Genomic DNA, 19,256 nt, shown 5'->3' with positions numbered 1-19,256 from the left:
AAATACTCCCCTTCCCCTAAATATACAAAAAACGACATTTCTTACAATTCTTATTAAACGGAATCTTCTCTCAGGATATCGTGTTCAATTATTTCTAATCTGCTGTTGAGGGTTTACTGTGTTAATCTGGTAATTATAATCCTTTTGTTTGTTTTTTAATACTTCTTGGCATAGATAAAGAAGTAAAATATCTCAGGTTACTTTGAGTACTCCTTCAAACAGTGGAATTGAGTTGCCAGTCACTTACCTTCTCAGCCTTGTTCAACTCCCCCAGTAAGAGGTGCAGGCAGCCAATGTTAAAGCTGATTTTGGAGCTGGGCTCTATAATAGCAGCAAAGGTGTCCAGTGCCATTGTCCATTCTTGCTGGTCTACTGCAGTGATGCCTTCATCCCACAGTCTTATGGTATCCGTTAAAGACATGCTGGGTTCTGGGTTTTGGTGTGTGAGCTGTACGCACAGGCTGTAACGTGTGAAATAGTGTGCACTGGTTAAACTAGCGAGTTAGTAACTAGTGATTTCCGGACACTACCTCTTTTGCCATCTGCTTCCTCCACTGACAGAATGTGCTACAAAAATACATCAGGAAATGTGACTATGAGACTAACTTCAACTCTGACTGGTCCACAGTTTCACAGGAAATCAGTTCACTGATATTGCCATTTGATTGAGTAGCTAGGGGTTGTGTGGAAACGTAAAAGGGCTGAAAAATTTGATCCTTACAATGATGTCGATAAGTGGGCTTAGAAACGCATGGGTGATGAAAAGTATTTTATTTATCAAATCCCATCCCTTTCCACAAATAATATATTTTTTTGTCTATATCCCAACCCTCGGTATTTTTTGTCTTTTATTTTTCTGTTGCAAATGTATAAATCAAATATATCTGATGTTTGAATTTACTATGCTAAATGTAATAAAGGATCTAACTCTGGGCAGTCTGTGGTCATAATGAAGCAGCTCCCGCCTTGACGTTTCCCTGGCATCAAAGAAATTAGCAACAAACAACAGTGCAGCCATCCACCTCCCAGGGAGGCCAGACGCAGAGCCAGCACACTACTGAAGGGCCATCTTTTCCAATTAGGAAAAAAAGGCAAAAAGCACTGAGATTTGGTGAGTAGATTTGTGGATTTATGTCTGATTTCATGTCAATGTGTTATTGATCATGTTTATTCTGATGCAGGTCAGTAACTAACTATGTACACGTCAATATTATTAGGCGATTGACTTTTATAGCATTTTTGTGACTCGATTACATTGCATGTAGATATTAAATTTCATTGCCACTCAGGTACCAAGTGGTGCATTAGATGGGAGATTGTTTTTTTCCACAGAAGTCACTACTTAAGAATGACATTTGTGTTTGTTATTCTTTACTTCATTCACCTCACTATAATAGCACAGCTGAAATCAATTACTCACCGTTTTGATGGGAACTGAGGTCACAAACACATCCTACTGCTCCTTGGGTACAGTGCGTCACATCTCCAAAGATCACTCTCACCTATGACCCTTGTTTCGATCTCTGCTCTCTGGCCACACTGTAGCCTAGGAGGAGGCCAATCGGCCCATCGGCCCTGTGCCGGGTCTTTGAAAGAGCTATCCAATTAAATCTGTGTCCTCTGGTTACCGACCCTTCTGTCACTGGGAACAGTTTCTCCTTATTTACTCTATTAAAACTGTTTGTGATTTTGAACACCTCTATCAAATCTCCTCTTAACTTTCTCTATTCTAGGGAGAACAACCCCAGCTTCTCCAGTCTCTTCACATAACTGAAGTCCCTCATCCCTGGTACCATTCTAGTAAATCTCTTCTGCACCTTCTCCAAGGCCTTGACATCCTTCCTAAAGTGTGGTGCCCAGAATTGAATGCAATACTCCAGCTGAGGCCTAACCAGTATTATATAAAGGTTTAGCCTAACTTCCTTGCTTTTGTACTTTATGCCTCTATTAATAAAGCCTAGGATTCCATTTGCTTTTTTAACAGCCTTCTCAACTTGCCCTGCCACCTTCGAAGATTTGTGTATGAGCACCCCCAGGTTTCTCTGTTCCTGCACCCCCTTTAGAATTGTACCATTTAGTTTATATTGTCTCTCCTCATTCTTCCTACCAAAATGCATCATTTCACACTTCTCTGTGTTAAATTTCATCTGCCATGTGTCTGCCCATTTCACTAGTCTTTCTATGTCCTCCTGAAGTCTGTTACTATCCTCCATATTGTTTACTACATTTCCGAGTTTTGTGTCATCAGCAAACTTTGAAATTATATCCTCTATACCCAAGTACAGGTCATTATTATATATCAAAAAGAGCAGTGGTCCTAATACCAACTCCTGGGGAACACCACTGTATACTTCCCTCCAGTCTGAAAAACAACCATTCACCACTACTCTCTGCTTTCTGTCCCCGAGCCAATTTTATATCCACGCTGCCACTGTCCCTTTAATTCCATGGGCTTTAATTTTGCTCACAAGTCTATTATGTGGTACTTTATCAAATGTCTTTTGAAAGTCCATCGACATATCAACCGCACTACCCTCATCAACCCTCTCCGTTACTTCATCAAAGAACTCAATCAAGTTACTCAAATGCAATTTTCCTTTAACAGATCCGTGCTGACTTTCATTTATTAACCCATACATTTCCAAGTGCCAATTAATTTGTCCCGGATTATTGTCTCTAAAAGTTTTCCCACCATTGACATTAGGCTGACTGGCCTGTAATTGCCGGGTTTATCCCTCTCCCCTTTTTCGAACAGGGGTGTAACATTTGCAATCCTCCAGTCCTTTGGCACCGTCCCCATATCTAAGGAGGATTGGAAGATTGTGTCCAGAGCCTCCACAATTTCCACCCTTACTTCCCTCAGTAACCTAGGATGTATCCCATCTGGATCGGGTGATTTTTCTACTTTGAGTACTGCCAATCTTTTAAGTACCTCCTCTTTATCTATTTTTATCATATCCAATGTCGCTACTCCCTCCTCCTTTACTGCTACATTGGCAGCATCCTCTTCTCTAGTGAATACGTATGCAAAATATTCATTTAGTACCTCAGCCATGCCCTCTGCCTCCACAAGAAGATCTCTTTTTTGTCCCTAATCAGTCCCACCCTTCCTTTGACTACCCTTTTACTATTTATATGTTTATAAAAGACTTTTGTGTTCCCTTTAATGTTAGGCGCTAATCTATTCTCATACTCTCTAATGATTACGACAGACTTTTCATCTTTTTTACAGACCTATATTAAAACATGGAATAAGAAAAGGCCATTTGATTCCCACTTTAACTACAGCCCATGTATCAGCTCCCCTATTGTAGACTCCATTCAACTCCTGAGAGAAAGTTCTGCAGAAATATTACCTAATCCCCTAAGGTAATTAAAGGAAAACTCCAAAGCATTGGTGTGTTCTCACATCTCCACGATTCAACACTGACCTGCTGTCCTCCAGACAACATTAGTCCCCGACCCACAGACTACACCTCAGGCTCCTATCCTTATAATCTCCAATCCCAATCAAATATTTATGCAGCTCCTTTTAAAAGATTGGGTCGACTCGGCCTGTATTCACTTGAGTTTAGAAGAATGAGAGGGGAACTTATTGAAACATATAAAATTCTGACAGGGCTGGACAGACTGGATGTGGGGAGGATGTTTCCCCTGGGGGGGGTCCAGAACGAGGGGTCACAGTCTCAGAATACGGGGTAGGACATGTAGGACTGAGATGAGGAGAAATTTCTTCACTCAGAGGGTGGTGAATCTGTGGAATTCTCTACCACAGAAGGCTGTGGAGGCCAAGTGAATATATTTAAGATGGAGCTGGATAGATTTCTAGACACAAAAGGCATCAAGTGGTATGGGGAGAGAGCGGGAATATGGTATTGAGATAGAGGATCAGCCATGATCATATTGAATGGCAGAGCAGGCTCGAAGGGCCGAATGGCCTACTCCTGCTCCTGTTTTCTATGTCTATGGGCTCGATTTTCGCACCGTAGCGGGGTGGCTGCGAAAATCGGGGATTCCCGGGGCGGGTCGGGAGCCCGGCTCCAACCTGCCCACTTCCGGGTTCCCCAGTGACGCGCTCACTTGTGCGCGCAGCCCCCGCATGTGGGACTCCCGCCGGCAATTAAAGCTGGCAGGGTGCCACTTAAAGTACTTGAACAGGTACTTCAGGTTGTTTACAGACCTGATTGACCTGATATTTTAGCAGGGATGGGAATTTGCAATTGACTGAGATTGTTTCCCGTACTGGGGGAAACACTCCCAGTTCAAACAGATGTGTTGCAGCCATCAGCCTGTGGCAGCTGCAAAGGTCCATTTGACAGGTGGGGGGGTGGGGAGACCCTCACTCATTGCAGGAGGCCACTCTGTCACTTTGGACAAAGTTTGGCCTCCACCACCCTCCTCCTGACAATCAAATTCACCAACTTGCACACTTACCCCGGGGTCCAGGCACATGTACCTACCTTGCGGACCCCCTCAAATGTACATCTTCCGGATGGGGGCCGCCGTAGCTGCAGTCATGACCTCCTCGGAGGATGAACAGCATCACCAGCCTCGCCGGCCATGCCGTCCACCTCTGACATGTGGAGCTCCACAACACAGTGCTGTGACACATCCACCTGCACAGCAGGAGGGAGGGCAACCGCAGAGAGAGATGCATCGCAGAAGGCACTACCCTCGCCACAGGGTCTACAGACCGAGGCTCAGCTTCCTGGACCTCTCTGAGGAGCAGTGCATACGGAGGCTCAGAGTCAGTCGCCAGGTAGTCGCGGACATTTGCAGCCTCCTTAATGATGAGCTGCTCCCAGATGGACAGAGCACCATCTTCTTACCTGTCGCTGTCAAAGTCACCACTGCCCTCAACTTCTTCACCTCTGGATCCTTCCAGGGTGCCACCGGGGACATCACCGGCATCTCTCAGTCGTCTGCACACAAAGACTGCTCCACCTGCACCTGTGCATGTCCCCTTTCACCATCATCCCTCTCGTGGCCCAGGCCCACATCACTCCTTCCACCCTGCTGGACGGCAGTTTGGAGGACTTGTGTGAGGCCTTGGAAGGCCACTTCTAAAGTATCTGTCAGCCTCTTCAAGGCGGCAGAATGTTGCTCACCCTGAATCTGAACGGCCGTTGTCAGGGCCTGAATGGACTCATTGTTGAGCCGTGCTTGACGCTCGAGGGAGGCTAGCCTTTCCTCCATCGCAGACATTCCCGCACCTACCCGCGACACTCTCTCAGAGATGCCTTCACGTCCCTGCGACACTATATCGGAGATACCCTCCTGTACCTGTGCCACCATTCCCCTCATGCAGGAGTTGGACTCCTCCATCCTCTGCGCGATTGTGGAGAGTGCGCGTGGCAACTGTTCCAGCACCTCGGCAATGTGCTGCTGCCCCTCGATGACTCTCCTTTTCACGGCTGGCCCCCAGGGTTCAGCATCTGGGTCCAGCTGAGCAGAGCCTGGAGAAGAGTGCTCCCACCAACGCGGACTCTCCACGGCTGCCCCTGCCACCAGGGTCTGCTCGTGCTCACATGTGCGTGGTGACTCACCATGTGCAAGCCCAACTAAGTGAGGACGGGGACCCACCGAGGTGTACGTATCTGCGCTGGTGGATGGATGGCTCAGATGTGACGATGGACCCTCAGAGACCGGCAGGTCCTCTGAGGAATCACCCTCCATGGGCACGATGCTCTCAGATAGCCCTGCAAGAGAACAGAAAGCAATATTAGGCATGTGGACAGATGTTGAGGTGCGGCAGATGCCAAGTGATGCTAAGATCATTCGCTATCATGAGTGCTGAGTGTTAGCTTTCTGTCACTGGCCACTTGTGCAATCCCAGCCTCGGCATCCGCCTCAGACAGGCACTCCAGCGTGCGGCTGATCTCCAACGCCTGCTGCTCCGCGTCCGTTAGGACCACCTGGTGTGGCGGGCCCCCTCCGGTCTGTGCCCTCTCCCGGGTGTTCTGAGTGATGATTGCATGGTGTGGGTGAGGTTGAGCGTGAGGGAGATGCATGGGAGGGTGCATGTGCAACATAGCCATGATATTGTATGAGGATTGGGTTGCGTGGTAGTGTTAGAATGGGGACAGGGGTGGTGAGTACGTGCAGGCAAGGTGAGGATGATAGTTGAGTGGATGTGAGGAGTGATGCGAGAGCGTTGTGGTGGCAGTGCAGAAGGGGTTGTGTGGTGGTGGAGGTGATGTGGAAGATGGAGTGTGGGAGAATGCGTAAGTATACTCACTTTGCCTGACCTGGTTAGGTCATTAAACCTCTTCCTGCACTGGACCCAGGTGCGTGGCACGTGGCCGCAGCTGGTGACCTCCTCGGCCACCTCCAGCCAGGCTTTCTTCGTGATGGAGGGAGGGCACTTCCTCCCATCAGACAGGAAAAAGATTTCCCTCCTCCTCCTCACCCCATCCAGCAGCAGCTGGAGCGAGGAGTCTGAAAATCTTGGGGCAGCCTTCCCTCTGGCCTGCTCCATGGTTCAGCATTGGTTGTTTGCTGCAGGAGGAGCATTGGTGGACTGCCCCTTTAAATAGGGCTCCTCCAGCTGACAGTCCTTGCTGCGCATGCGCAGTCTGCCCGCCACGCAGCTTACCAGCGGGAAACCCGGAAGCAAAGGTAAGTGGCTCCAATTAGCTTGCAATTGCGTGTGGAGCAGACTGATTTCACCGTGCGCGTTACCCACGCGCCCAGTCGACCACCCGCCGTGAACCCGCCACCCTGCTAATATCGGGCCCCATGTTTCTATGTAAAGAGGTTAAGCGTTTGAGTGTTAACTGATTTTACTGTTCCACATTTCCACTGCTCCATAGGAAAGAATATTTCTTCTGATCTTGATCAGGTTTACTAATTTTAACCCTATCTTCTTCAGTTCTGTACTCATAGACTAAGTCAAAAAGCCTGCTTACATCTAGAGTAGCCATACCTTTCAGCTACTTGCTTTCTTGCTAATTACAAACTGACATGCACTGAACTTTCCACCACCTGACTAACAGCCTAATGGGGATGAAATTCATCCTGTTGATAATATGCATAGATGCACTACAGCATAGATGCATTTAAGTGGAAACTAGATAAACACATGAGAGAGAAAGGAATGGAAGGTTGTGTTGATAGTGCTAGATGGAGAGAGGTGGGAGGAGGCTCGTGCGGAGCATAAACACCGGCACCGATTAGTTGGGCCGAGTGGCCTGTTTCTGTGCTGCATGTTCAATGTAATTTTATGTAATTTCAGTGAAAAAATTTGATGCAAGAGCAAAACGGGATTTCTGTCTTTTCCAAATTGTACAATTAACAACCGGAAGAACCTTACTCTCAATATTCCCTATTCATCCTTTATGTCCTTTCTTTCCAGAGAATGCCCGAGACCGTAACTGTTTTTGGTGCTGATGAGTGTCAAGGTAATGCGGTTGCCGCTGCCTTGCTCCAGAATGGCAATTTCACAGTGCGCGCTGTGGTGCAAGAGTTAACCTCTCCGCCTGCTCAGCACCTGCAGACACGTGGGGCAGACTCCGTGCTGGTAGACTACAACAACCCTGCAAGCATCGACTCTGCTCTGATGGGTGCACATAAGTGCTTTGTTATCACCCACACAGATTTTGACAACGAGGATGCTCTAGGGGTAAGTCACACTGCTTATGAGCCTCTTTAAAATCAGAGATCGATATGCAGCAGACGTGTTTGTTTTAGTCACTCCAACTGCCTAGACAGTTTTATTTACAGAAGATATTAAGTACATGTACAGAAAGGGAAAATGATGAATTAGTAGTCCTAAACTGTGAAATAAAAGTGTTTGGCAAACCTTTTATTGTTTGGTGAAGAGCCAAAAGAGACATTAAAAACCATGGAGGCAATGCAGAGAACAGCATTGTGACTGACCCCCAGGGGTAAATTTTAACCCCAAGAATGGGTAGATCGGGGGCGGGTGGGATGGTAAAAATGGTAAATAAGTAAAACCCGACCCCAACCCGCCCACTTCCAGTTTTAACGGAGGCAGGTCGAGGGGCGGGCGACCAACCTGCTCTCAGGAGGCGGGTCGGTTAGTGAAATCTTTTAAGGAGGCTGTGGGCCTCCATTTTAACAGCATTTGTATTTTTAACTCCTGGGGCTGGGGTTCCCAGGCCTTCTGCTTCACGCCACATAAAAGGAGGCGAGAAGGCCCGGATCAACAGGTAAGTGCCTTTATTGCACTGCTTGTGGGCCAGGAGGTGCAGGAGTGTTTCTTCTAGGTCCAACAAGACTATCTGCCTCGATCCCACACACAGGATCAGCCGACCTCCTCCGACCCCCCTCATGTTCTCTGACCCCCCCCATGATCTCCAACGCTCCCCATGATCTCCGACCCCGCATGATCTCCAAGCCCCCCACAATCTCTGAACCCCCCATGACGTCTGACCCCCTGATGTCCGACCCCCTCATGACCCCATGACTGACCCCGATGACCCCTTCCCCTCCCGATGACCGAATCCCCCATGACCCCCGATCCTCATGACAAACAGCCCCACGTCTGACCCCTTGGTGACCCTTGACCTCAAGCTCCCTCCCCATATCTAACCCTTGCCCCCCCCATCCAAGACTTACCTGCTGTCATCCGCTCTCTGGCTGCACTCCCGTCCGACAGGCAACCTGCCTGTCAATCTGGCTGGCCTGTCGGGCGGGAAACTTACAGAAAAAAAATAAAAGATGTCCTTACGTCAAAACCGTAAGGACGTCCAGGAAACCCATACTTCCGGGTTTCCCGTCAGGAATTCTCCCCCCGCTGCCCTCTTCCCAGCTCCCAGTTAAAATTTACCCTCTAGTGACTGAGAATGGAGTTGTGAGGAAAGATGGGAGAAACTCGGGCTTTTCAACTTTGAGTAAAGGAGACTGGGGGGGTGATGATATCGAGGTATACAAGATAGTAAATGGCATAAAAAAGGCAAACCCAGACCACGACTCCAAGTTAAACTGTGACTATTGGGCATAGATCACAAGTTCAAACTAGTGAAGTTCTTCACAGAAAGTGATCAACACGTGGAATGGACTTTAAGTGGGTGGTGAAGACAAAACTCCTGGAATCATTTAAAGAACAGCTGGATGCCCCTGCAGTTGGGACTATGGAAGGCAATGTGGTAAAGAGGTGACTGACAGATCCCCTCTCATTCTTCTAAACTTGAGTGAATACAGGCCGAGTCAACCCAATCTCTCCTCATTCGGCTCAACAATTAACTGAATAAAATGATTGCATAATCAACAAACGCAATCCTCACCCCACCAGCTCAATATAAAAGCATTTAGCTTTTGCTCCTTCTCTCTCAGTGAGCAAACAATTTGTCATTCGAATAAAGTCTCTTTAAAGCCCATATTATTTTTGTGTTTTCAAGAAAGAAAATAGAGGACAGTTTGCAGCAGCTAAATGTCATGAATGTCTACAAATGCGATAAGGTTACAGCTGACTCCTGCCATCATTTCACCAGCACCTGTACTTGCTCAACATTTATCACTCCTTTTGGACACAGTCAGTATCAGAAGCAGCCATAGAGTCATAGAGTCATAGAGTCATACAGCACGGATAGAGGCCCTTCGGCCCATCGTGTCCGCGCCGGCCATCAGCCCTGTCTACTCTAATCCCATATTCCAGCATTTGGTCCGTAGCCTTGTATGCTATGGCATTTCAAGTGCTCATCCAAATGCTTCTTGAATGTTGTGAGGGTTCCTGCCTCCACAACCCATTCAGGCAGTGAGTTCCAGACTCCAACCACCCTCTGGGTGAAAAAGTTCTTTCTCAAATCCCCTCTAAACAGCCCAGGCTGTTCCAATGCAGCTGATGGGATGATGAGACACTGAGCCATTGAAAGAAACATGAAGATAGCATGAGAGTTTACCATTGATAAACAGTTGCATTTTCTTTTACAGACTGAAATTCAGCAGGGATACAGGATAGCCGACATATGTAAAAAGCACAACATCAGGCAGGTTGTGCTGAGTGGAGCTCATCATGTCCACAGGAAATACAGCCTCCCAGCGAGGCACATGGATGCAAAGGCCTGCATCAACGATTATATGAATGAAATTGATTTGCCCAAGACTGAGATTATAGTTCCATTTTACTTTGAAAATTTTCTCACAACATTCAAACCAAGCCCAGCTGGAAATAATACTTATAAGATTGGTAAGGATTGAATTTCAGTTTTAGTGAATTAGAAAACAACTTATATTTACTCTAATCTTAAGGGAGAACGTTCCAAAGAATCCACAATGTATCTCTCAAAGATCATTAATAACAATGGTTCAGTGAGTTAAAGCCCCAATGTGCTGGGCCACTGAGTGGTAGGATGTGGATTTGTGCTTACAATTCCTCACACTTCAGCCATGCACAGGAGGTACCTGAGAGTTTAGACATTTCCCATAAAAAGGGTGGAAATCAGAGGGGGAGTCACCGTGCCTCACTTTTACACCCTCTACGTACCCAGTTTGAGTGCTGAAGGTACGGGAGAGGGTCACCAGAAAAGGTACTTGAGATGGTGAGGTTCAAGAAAACCTCCTTAACAGTCATTCAAAAAGGAAATTGTAGAATTGGTCTGGGAAGTGGTAGTTTTAATTCATGATCACTGTGATACATTATCAGCTGTTTAGGCATTGAAACATAGCCTCACACCTTAGAACATAAGAACATAAGAAATAGGAGCAGGAGTAGGCCATACGGCCCCTCGAGCCTGCTCCGCCATTCAATAAGATCATGGCTGATCTTCGATCTCAACTCCACTTTCCCGCCCGATCCCCATATACCTTGATTCCCCTAGAGACCAAAAATCTATCTATCTGAGCCTTGAATATACTCAATGACTGAGCATCCACAGCCCTCTGGGGTAGAGAATTTCAAAGATTCACAACCCTCTGCGTTAAGAAATTCCTCCTCGTCTCAGTCTTGAGTGGCCGACCCCTTATCCTGCGACTATGCCCCCTAGTTCTAGACTCTCTAGCTGGGTGATGAATACCCTTGGTGATGAATAGAGGAAACACTCTGGAACTGGTTAGACCTGATTGAACAATATATGAGGAATGAGACTGGGTCCACTCATTAGTTAAATAGCGTATACACTGATGTGTTTTCTATTTACACCAGAGGTCTAAACAAAAATTGTACATTTTTTGTTACTTATTATACAACACAAACTCAATTCAACTGATGTGGCAGGTACTTATGGCTTTTTGAAGCAGTGAACATTTCATTGATTGTGTCATTGTTGTTATGGTTCTGAAGGCAGGGAGTATTTTAATGATTAAATTGGATCTCCTGTTGATTAGTGGCATTCTGGTTGCAAAGGACGTGTTGGCCATTTAGCCCTGATTTGTATCAGTTTGATTGGTGGTAGCACTCCCACCTCTGACACCCACTGCTGATTAAGCTGACGCAAACTAGAGAGGACAAGTTCCACTTCAGCACACGTTCAGTGCAGTACTGAGGGAGATCTGCATTGTTGGAGGTGCCGTCTTTCAGATGAGACATTAAAATGGGGCTCTATCTTCCTGTTCAGGTGGATGAAAACTATTTGAAGAACGGGGGCGTTCTACCAGTATCCTGGCCAACATTTATCCCTCAACCAACAAAACAGATTAACTGGTCCTTTGCTGTTTGTGGGATATTGCCATGAGCAAGTTGGCTGCTGTGTTTGCCTAAATATCAACAGTGACAATGCTTCAAAAGTAATTAAATGGCTGTGAAGTACTTTGGGATGTCCTAAGAATGTGAAATGTGCTATATAAATGAAAGCTCTTTCTTCCTTTTCTAGTAGATGGCTGAAGCAAAGATAACTGTTAAAATCTAAACAGCATATGCACTATTTAATGCTTACATATAGTATGAAAATAATTCTTTGAAAATCGTAACTCATGAGCTGAGCAATGAAGCCCACGGTATAAAGATTGTTCAATTCTTTTAGTCGGTAGAAATATTCCAGCTGGCATTGTTTTGCTTTTCAGAACTTTTGTGTTGTTGTTTCCAGCCATTCCTATGGGAGAAGCAGCTATGGATGGAATAAGTATCAAACAGATTGGTCCGATTGTAACGGCCTTATTTAAAAACCCACAGCGCTGGATAGGAAAGAGCTGCTTTCTGTCAGCGGACAGACTGAGGATCCAGGAATATGCACAAATCCTGACCCATCATCTGTATCCCAAACAGTTTAAAGATTCCCGGGTATGACCGTCTCAAGAAATTACTGATGTTAAATTAGATTATTCTCATAAGCATCTTGTATGTGAAAGTGAAACAGAGATGCTGTTGAAGGGGCGTGGTACAATGGGTCAGCAAATTGTCTTTTCACTTCAGGGACTTAGATTTGAAATCTGGACAGCACAGATGAATATCTCTTCTCCACATTGGCTGTCAAGACCCCAAGTGAAATGAATTTAGACAAACTCCACCCAATCTCTGGACATATATCTTTGGCATGCAATTGCCTCTAACGTGACATTAAACAGTGTTACTCAGATCACAAGGGGGGGGGGGGGGGCTAGTGTGAAGAATGGAAATATCACACTGGTGCAGAGTTGTTCATCTGAGGTTGACCTGGAATTTTACTCTGCATTTGGCCCATAGTTTACCTGTTTATGAGGTAGCACAAAATAAATAAAAACCTCTTAAAGTGCATTTTTGCATTAATTACCCGTGACTATTCAGTGACTTTCCTAAAGGATAGCTGCCATGTACAAAACGGATCGCCTGGATCTTAAAAGGGATGGTCGACTTAAACTCATTTTTAAATGAAGACAAAACAGGAACTTTAAGGCAGCCAGTTTATTCCACTTATGTGAAAGTCCTGATAACTCGGGTCAATAAAACAGTATCAGCTGATTATTCCACACTGGAGAGTGAATTGTCTTAAATGGAAAATGTCAGTTAAAGTTTGATTTATTTACTTAGAGTAGTACTGGAGATTATTCTAATTGTAAAGTGGGCTTAAGTCCTCTCCATCATGTCATGAGAGATTATCTCACTTCTCTTCAAGTATGTCAGGCAGCCATTTTGAAAATGCACTAAGTAGAGATCACATTTTAAATTAACCAGATCATCTCAACCTCAAAGGCCAGTCCTTCTGTCATCAAGTAACAGACAGAGGGAATTTTAAATTCTGTGATTTCATAGAAAGTCCAAAAAATCTAGACTAGTTTCCCAAGTTTGTTGTCAGATGCTACACTGAAATGAAAGGCATTCTTGCCACTGCAGCTCTGCGTAGAAGGCTGCGAGTGTAGTCATAAAGTATCTGCATAAAGCAGATATTGGCGTTCTGCCCAAGACTTAAATACTGTTCCCATCTCCGGAAGACTTTTTGAGCAGCTGTTTTGCACTCCTAAACTGAATACAAGAGAAATGTTATTGTCTGATACGTGATCCTTTTCTCACCTTCCTCCTTCCATGGTCCCCTTTCTAATCTTCCTCTTTTATCATTGATATTGTGGTCATTGTGCTTCTGAAGTACTCTCTCTTCATTTTTCTAAGCTCCAGTTATTCCATCTACACATTCTTCCCCCTCTCTGCATTCTCACTCTGTTTAAACCAAGACTCGTCACATCATCTCCTACTCTCATTCTTTCCCAGGGGCTCAATACTGTTAAACTTCTTACTTCCCTCAGGCTGCCTTTCCTCCTACAGGATTTTGAAACCTAAATGTGGCTTCAGCTACTACTATCTCTTTACTTATCTCATCATTTACTCCTTTTCAACCTTGACCCTTCACCTAATGCCATGTCACAGCCCGGTGGAATGAGAGAGCTCAGACATATCCAGTTTCTTGATTAAAACACGTTCTGACACTGCATGAAACAACTAAGATATAATCGTCCAGCTCATAACTCCATTCAGAACCTCTTGATTGCATTTGCAGCTGTTACATATTCCAAACCAAACTTATGTGGAACAAGCAAAGAATTACTGAATAGAACAATCCACTGTGCCTATCAGGATGTTTTGTATGGTTCCCCTCATAATCTGAATGAAGCTTTCCCATTTCTTTTTCTTTGTGACAGATTTCAGTCAAAGAGTTTGTGGAGGTTTTTGGAGGACCAGGAGCTCAGGACCTTGGGAATATGTTTGAATTTTGGAAGCGAGGTGGACAGAAAATGAACAGTGCTTTGAGTCTGGAACTGTATCCAGAGTTACAACCATTTCAACAGTGGGTTTCAGCAAATAGCACCTTACTCAGGACTGCTCTGGACAATTAACAGGCAATACTCAAGGACAGCTGAAGACATATACAGCTCATGCACTGGGTGGAGAGTAATGTCTGTCTCTGAATCTTTCACGGGAAGGTAAAGAGTCTAGATCTGAGGCACCATTGCAAAATGCACTAATCACCATGTTTAGCAAAAAACTGATATTCAGAAATAAAATTTTGGGATTATGTGTATAAAATTCCTCTATCTTACTCTAATCTTTCTCATTTCATTGGGTCAAACTCTACTTGTGGCCTACAGGACAATTTGCTTGCAGGCCTTTGCCAACGTCACTCTAAAGGAATAGCCCAGAAGTGACCTTCCTCTGATATTATCTCCTCCTCTGATATTATCTCCTCCTCTGATATTATCTCCTCCTCTGATATTATCTCCTCCTCCTGTTCCTATCTGGCCTCCACTCTGTGCCTTTCAGAATTGAGATTGGAGAATTTAGTAGCAGGTAGGATCAAACTGTAGCCCCACAGCCATACAACAGCACATTTGGATCTACAACACACTGCCCCAACTGACTCAGTAAGAAAAGTTTAATATTCACAAACTCGGGCTGTTACAGCTAAACCATTCACCCAACAGTTAATCTCCACATTCATGCCTCAGCGCTAGTGCTGATTTTAACATATTTTTGCACCATCATCCTTCTGTGGATGTGAGCATGAAACCTCAAACTGCTAATGTCACCATGATATGCAGAAGATCCGTTAGTAATTTATAGAAACAAGAAGTATGTTGAGCAATAAATGCAAAACAGTAATCTGTTCTAATTTTAAATTTTCAGCCACTAAGAAAATATAATTTTTTAAACTGGTTTTAACGATTAATAAATTAACCAATTAGAAAGAGTTCATTTGTTGGCCCAGTTTCCCCCACAGTGCTGCTGATTGATACTATATACTTAGTTTTCCAGTAATTCTCCTGCACTGTGGGCATGGGCTGTTGAAATGTCACTTCCTGTCTGGAAGCTCTTTTTTTAACCCTTGTAAGCTCACCCATACTGTGTACCCACCTTGGACTGTGAGCTTGTGCAGCGAGCCGCTCCCAGCTTCTGGCAATGCTACACTCAGCACAACTGATGCAGGTCAATTTGAATCAGATTTTCCTTCACTGTTTTCTTGGCGCATTGCCTCCCCCATTGTGTGGCTCACTCCATTGAGTGGAGACAGCTCCAGTAAGACCCCGATAGTCACCATGCCCAAACCTATCCTACTTGCTGTGTGGCATTGGGTAGTGCACGCACCCACTGCACTGTCCCAGAATCTGAAAACTTTACTTTCCAAAACTAAATTTGAAATGTTAAACTTCTTGATCTATCGTAGCATTTCAGCATGTAGTAAACGTGGGTATAAAAAGAAAAATTGGAAGTACACAGCAGGCCATTCAGGATTTGAAAGACAAAAGACAAGTTAATATTTCAGGTGGAGACTCTTCATCTCCGGTGCATTGCAGTATTGTCTGATTTTAGTGCACACGTTAGGAGATACTTTAGATGTTTCTATTTCATTATGCCACTATATTTTCATTCTCTCGGATTCTGCAGCTTTCCTATAATTTGTTTTTTTTTGTAATTTAAAAAAAAATGATTTTCTTCCCTCTTTAATGTTCCCCATGCAACTCAGTATGCTCAAAGTGAATGTGGGGGCAGAAGAACTGATGACAGACACTGCCTGGTGACCAGTGTTAGGATTTATTTGAGAATAGCCTAGGGCGATGCTCTCTCTTTTTCTCGGGTGTAAACCTTTATCCTACCAGCCCATGACACGCTGCCTGGGAGCACCAACTAACATTGGCACTATTGCACTCTTTAACTTTCATCGACATTTCAATTTTTCCTCAATGGTTCAAAGTAGCTTTTGAAATACAGATTCCCTCATTACTATTCTAATGAAAACTCAGAAGCACATGGCACAGTTAGTCTGCTGAGGGCCACATGTGAAAGGCTGCTGGTAGTACATGGGTTACATAATGATAACTACAGTATTAAACTAAGGCAGCAAAGATTGAGTGATCCTCTCTCTCTCTCTCTCTCTTCCTCCCCTCCTTAATCACATAAAGACCTTGCTTTGGGGCATTAAGAACCTGATATCATCAATCATTGATCTCCAGAAGAACTCAACTCAGCATGAACAATACTGGAACTGAACTAGTTTTAATGTATGGATTATAGGTAATTGGCTGAGGTTTGACTGAAATACCTAAAGAAGTTTTCAGATACAGTAGTGACCTGGGGTGATTGTGTAGAGAAGGCATTAGAATCTGTCCAAATACCAAGACAGTATTAGGTTCAATTTCTCAATCACCATTTTGCCTGTTACAGAAAAGTTATGTTGACCATTTTTTGTTGGGCCACGAGGTGGAATGACTCACTTTGATGAGAAAGTGATGTCAAATCTAAATACTCATGCTATTTTGGTCTCCCAGCTAAATGTGTGTGACACCTGGGACCAAGTTACCAAAAATGAAAAACTTAACTTTTTTCCCCGCAGCTTTCTAACTTTTTTTTAATGAATGTTTCTCCTCCCCTGAAGATGCCAACTATCAATGGGCTGCATTTTCACAAGTGCTAGAGCCCTCTGGTAACTCAGCCAGATGTCCATTCTTTGCCTGAGCCTGGATGGTGTCAGCAGGCTATTCTACCAAGAGTATCACAGCCGAGCTTCCCCTCATCCACTGACCACACCTGCATTTTCCAGCATGGTGATATTGGATAGAGAACAGGAGCAGATACCTTGACTGATTTTTCCTCTCCTTTGCACAGTAGCACTGAAGCCAATTGTAGCATCCCAAATGCTACACATTAGCTAACTCAGCACAGACCAGGAATTGCATTCAGGACCTTCCCGCTCTGTTTTAATTCTTTTCTTTGTATGGAGGTCACTCAAGTCGTGTTAAAATCAGAACTTGAGGTTATCTGTTCATGAAGGTAACCAACATCCATTACGACAAGATATAAATGGATTAGAAACTAACACAATAAAATTTCAATATCACAGAAATGACATATAATAAAGTATTGTCAATCAGAACAAACCTCAGCAGACCAGATGAACCCATGTTAAAGCCAGCGTAGGATCTCACTCCATACAGGGCCGATCTTCCTTTCTGCACAGGATTACATGCCTAGCAATCACATTTGTTACCAAGTAACCTGTCGAAGAACAGCTCAGGTATCCTGTCTCTGTCCTAGACCTGCCAATCTTCGAGGCAAGACTTCTATTTTAGGAGAAACACCATTTAAAGTACATGAACTCTGATTACAGCGCTGCTTAATAAGGTTGAGAGCTTGTACTGGGATGAGGTTTATGTTACACCAGATACTCAATTACAAATAGTGCACATCTGGGAAAAATGCCAAGTTCAGTGGGGCCACTCTTTTTGTTCCTAATCAAGGTTTTAAATGCTGCTTTTATATACATGCGCTGACACTGCATCTGTTTCAGGATACTGCTGTCTGAGCACTGCTCCACCACTTTTACACTAGAACTGTTCAGTGCTCTGGCCTGTTTTTATACCAAGACCCATAGAAATAAATCATGGAGGACCTAGCGCCCCACATTTACAGAACCAAAACCGTCATCCTTATCTCCATGGCAGAATCACAGACCTGCACACTATCCATATAAAGGACTTCAAAGCTCTTGTGTAGATCTCCAGTGAAGGCAGACCTTAAAGGAACTCCAGTGAAGGCAGACCTTGAAGGAGCTCCAGTGAAGGCAGACCTTGAAGGAGCTCCAGTGAAGGCAGACCTTGAAGGAGCTCCAGTGAAGGCAGACCTTGAAGGAGCTCCAGTGAAGGCAGACCTTGAAGGAGCTCCAGTGAAGGCAGACCTGAAAGGAGCTCCAGTGAAGGCAGACCTTGAAGGAGCTCCAGTGAAGGCAGACCTGAAAGGAGCTCCAGTGAAGGCAGACCTTGAAGGAGCTCCAGTGAAGGCAGACCTTAAAGGAGCTCCAGTGAAGGCAGACCTTAAAGGAGCTCCAGTGAAGGCAGACCTTGAAGGAGCTCCAGTGAAGGCAGACCTTGAAGGAGCTCCAGTGAAGGCAGACCCTGAAGGAGCTCCAGTGAAGGCAGACCTTAAAGGAGCTCCAGTGAAGACAGACCTTGAAGGAACACCAGATTTTGAAAATAACTTCAACAGTTCATTCACTTTCTGCCACGTTGCTTTGACCACATCCTGCTTCTGCTTAGCTCTGCAGAAATTCAGCTTGTAACTTGATAAATGTTCACAAATGTGATGTTATTCCTTCCGTTTTGCTTCTACCGCCTCAGTCGTTTAATCCTGTGGTGGATATTGAATCAGTGGATTACTAAATACCACCATGAGATCACACAACCAAATATCAGGAACACTGCCTTCCAGGCTTTTAATACTGTAAACTTTGTCCATTATTGAATCAGTTGCTCCTTCTCTGTCTACAGGGAATTCTGAGAGGATGAATGTAGTTGCTCTTAAAATAAAAACACAACAATACTATAAATGGAACTTCTCCAGTATAAGGCAGATAGTGATTTATATTCAGACAGTTTAATTATTAAAATAAAGTCAATGTTTGACTCCGCAAAACCTTGCTCGACTGTTAGGGTGAAATGGTTCCTCCTCACGTGGCAAGGCTACAGTCATATTATCCCGAAAAAAATATTTTTAAGAAGTGTACATGATGTGGTGAGTTTGCAACCAGCAATGGTGAATAACTACATTCCATATCACTAACTTGAGTTCCTCTGTAAACTGCCCACGGGGGCGGGGAAGATTTCCACTGTCCTTTATGTTAAAAAATTGTAAACATGTTTAAGATTTTGTCACACATAGCACAGAAGAAATGATCTCTTCTCTCATAAATCAGCTTTTCTTCTATCGATTAATGGAAATCATGTCTCAAAAACAAGTATCATTTAAAAAAACTCTTCTATGGAAAAAAAGCTGATTATTCTACAGTAAATGCATAGATTTTTGTAGCTCATAAGTAATTATATGACAAAGAGTTAAGTTTATTGTTGAACTGTTTTGCAAATTGAGTCACAATACACTGGAGATCGCTTATTTGTTATCT

At 44.4% G+C, this 19,256-nt stretch overlaps 2 protein-coding genes across 3 annotated transcripts in view; one reads left to right on the top strand and one right to left on the bottom strand.

Moving 5' to 3' along the window:
• Positions 1-550, bottom strand: part of ncf2 (neutrophil cytosolic factor 2) — a 45,012-nt gene extending 44,462 nt beyond the window's left edge. For both annotated transcript variants that reach the window (XM_067990462.1, XM_067990463.1), the window contains exon 1: positions 248-550. In XM_067990462.1, coding sequence (XP_067846563.1) covers positions 248-421 — 174 coding nt within the window. In that variant the 5' untranslated portion in view covers positions 422-550. The remainder of the gene's footprint in view (positions 1-247) is intronic.
• Positions 551-936: 386 nt separating this feature from the next.
• Positions 937-14,634, top strand: LOC137325024 (nmrA-like family domain-containing protein 1). The gene is made up of 5 exons (XM_067989726.1): positions 937-1,111; positions 7,355-7,621; positions 9,895-10,150; positions 11,985-12,178; positions 14,008-14,634. Exons 2-5 carry the CDS (start codon positions 7,358-7,360, stop codon positions 14,200-14,202), a joined length of 909 nt encoding a protein of 302 aa, XP_067845827.1. The 5' UTR covers positions 937-1,111; positions 7,355-7,357; the 3' UTR covers positions 14,203-14,634.
• Positions 14,635-19,256: the final 4,622 nt, after the last annotated feature.

Source organism: Heptranchias perlo, chromosome 9 (assembly GCF_035084215.1).
Source record: "Heptranchias perlo isolate sHepPer1 chromosome 9, sHepPer1.hap1, whole genome shotgun sequence".
Taxonomy (NCBI): Eukaryota; Metazoa; Chordata; class Chondrichthyes; order Hexanchiformes; family Hexanchidae; genus Heptranchias; species Heptranchias perlo.
This window is presented reverse-complemented; position numbering and strand designations above follow the sequence as displayed.

What these genes read in the sequence shown, in the direction of transcription:
- LOC137325024 (XM_067989726.1), top strand. Translation starts at nt 7,358, where the DNA reads ATGCCCGAGACCGTAACTGTTTTTGGTGCTGATGAGTGTCAAGGTAAT. An exon ending in ACAACGAGGATGCTCTAGGG is followed by an intron (nt 7,622 to 9,894) that starts GTAAGTCACACT and finishes TTTCTTTTACAG; the next exon opens with ACTGAAATTCAGCAGGGATA. An exon ending in AAATAATACTTATAAGATTG is followed by an intron (nt 10,151 to 11,984) that starts GTAAGGATTGAA and finishes TGTTGTTTCCAG; the next exon opens with CCATTCCTATGGGAGAAGCA.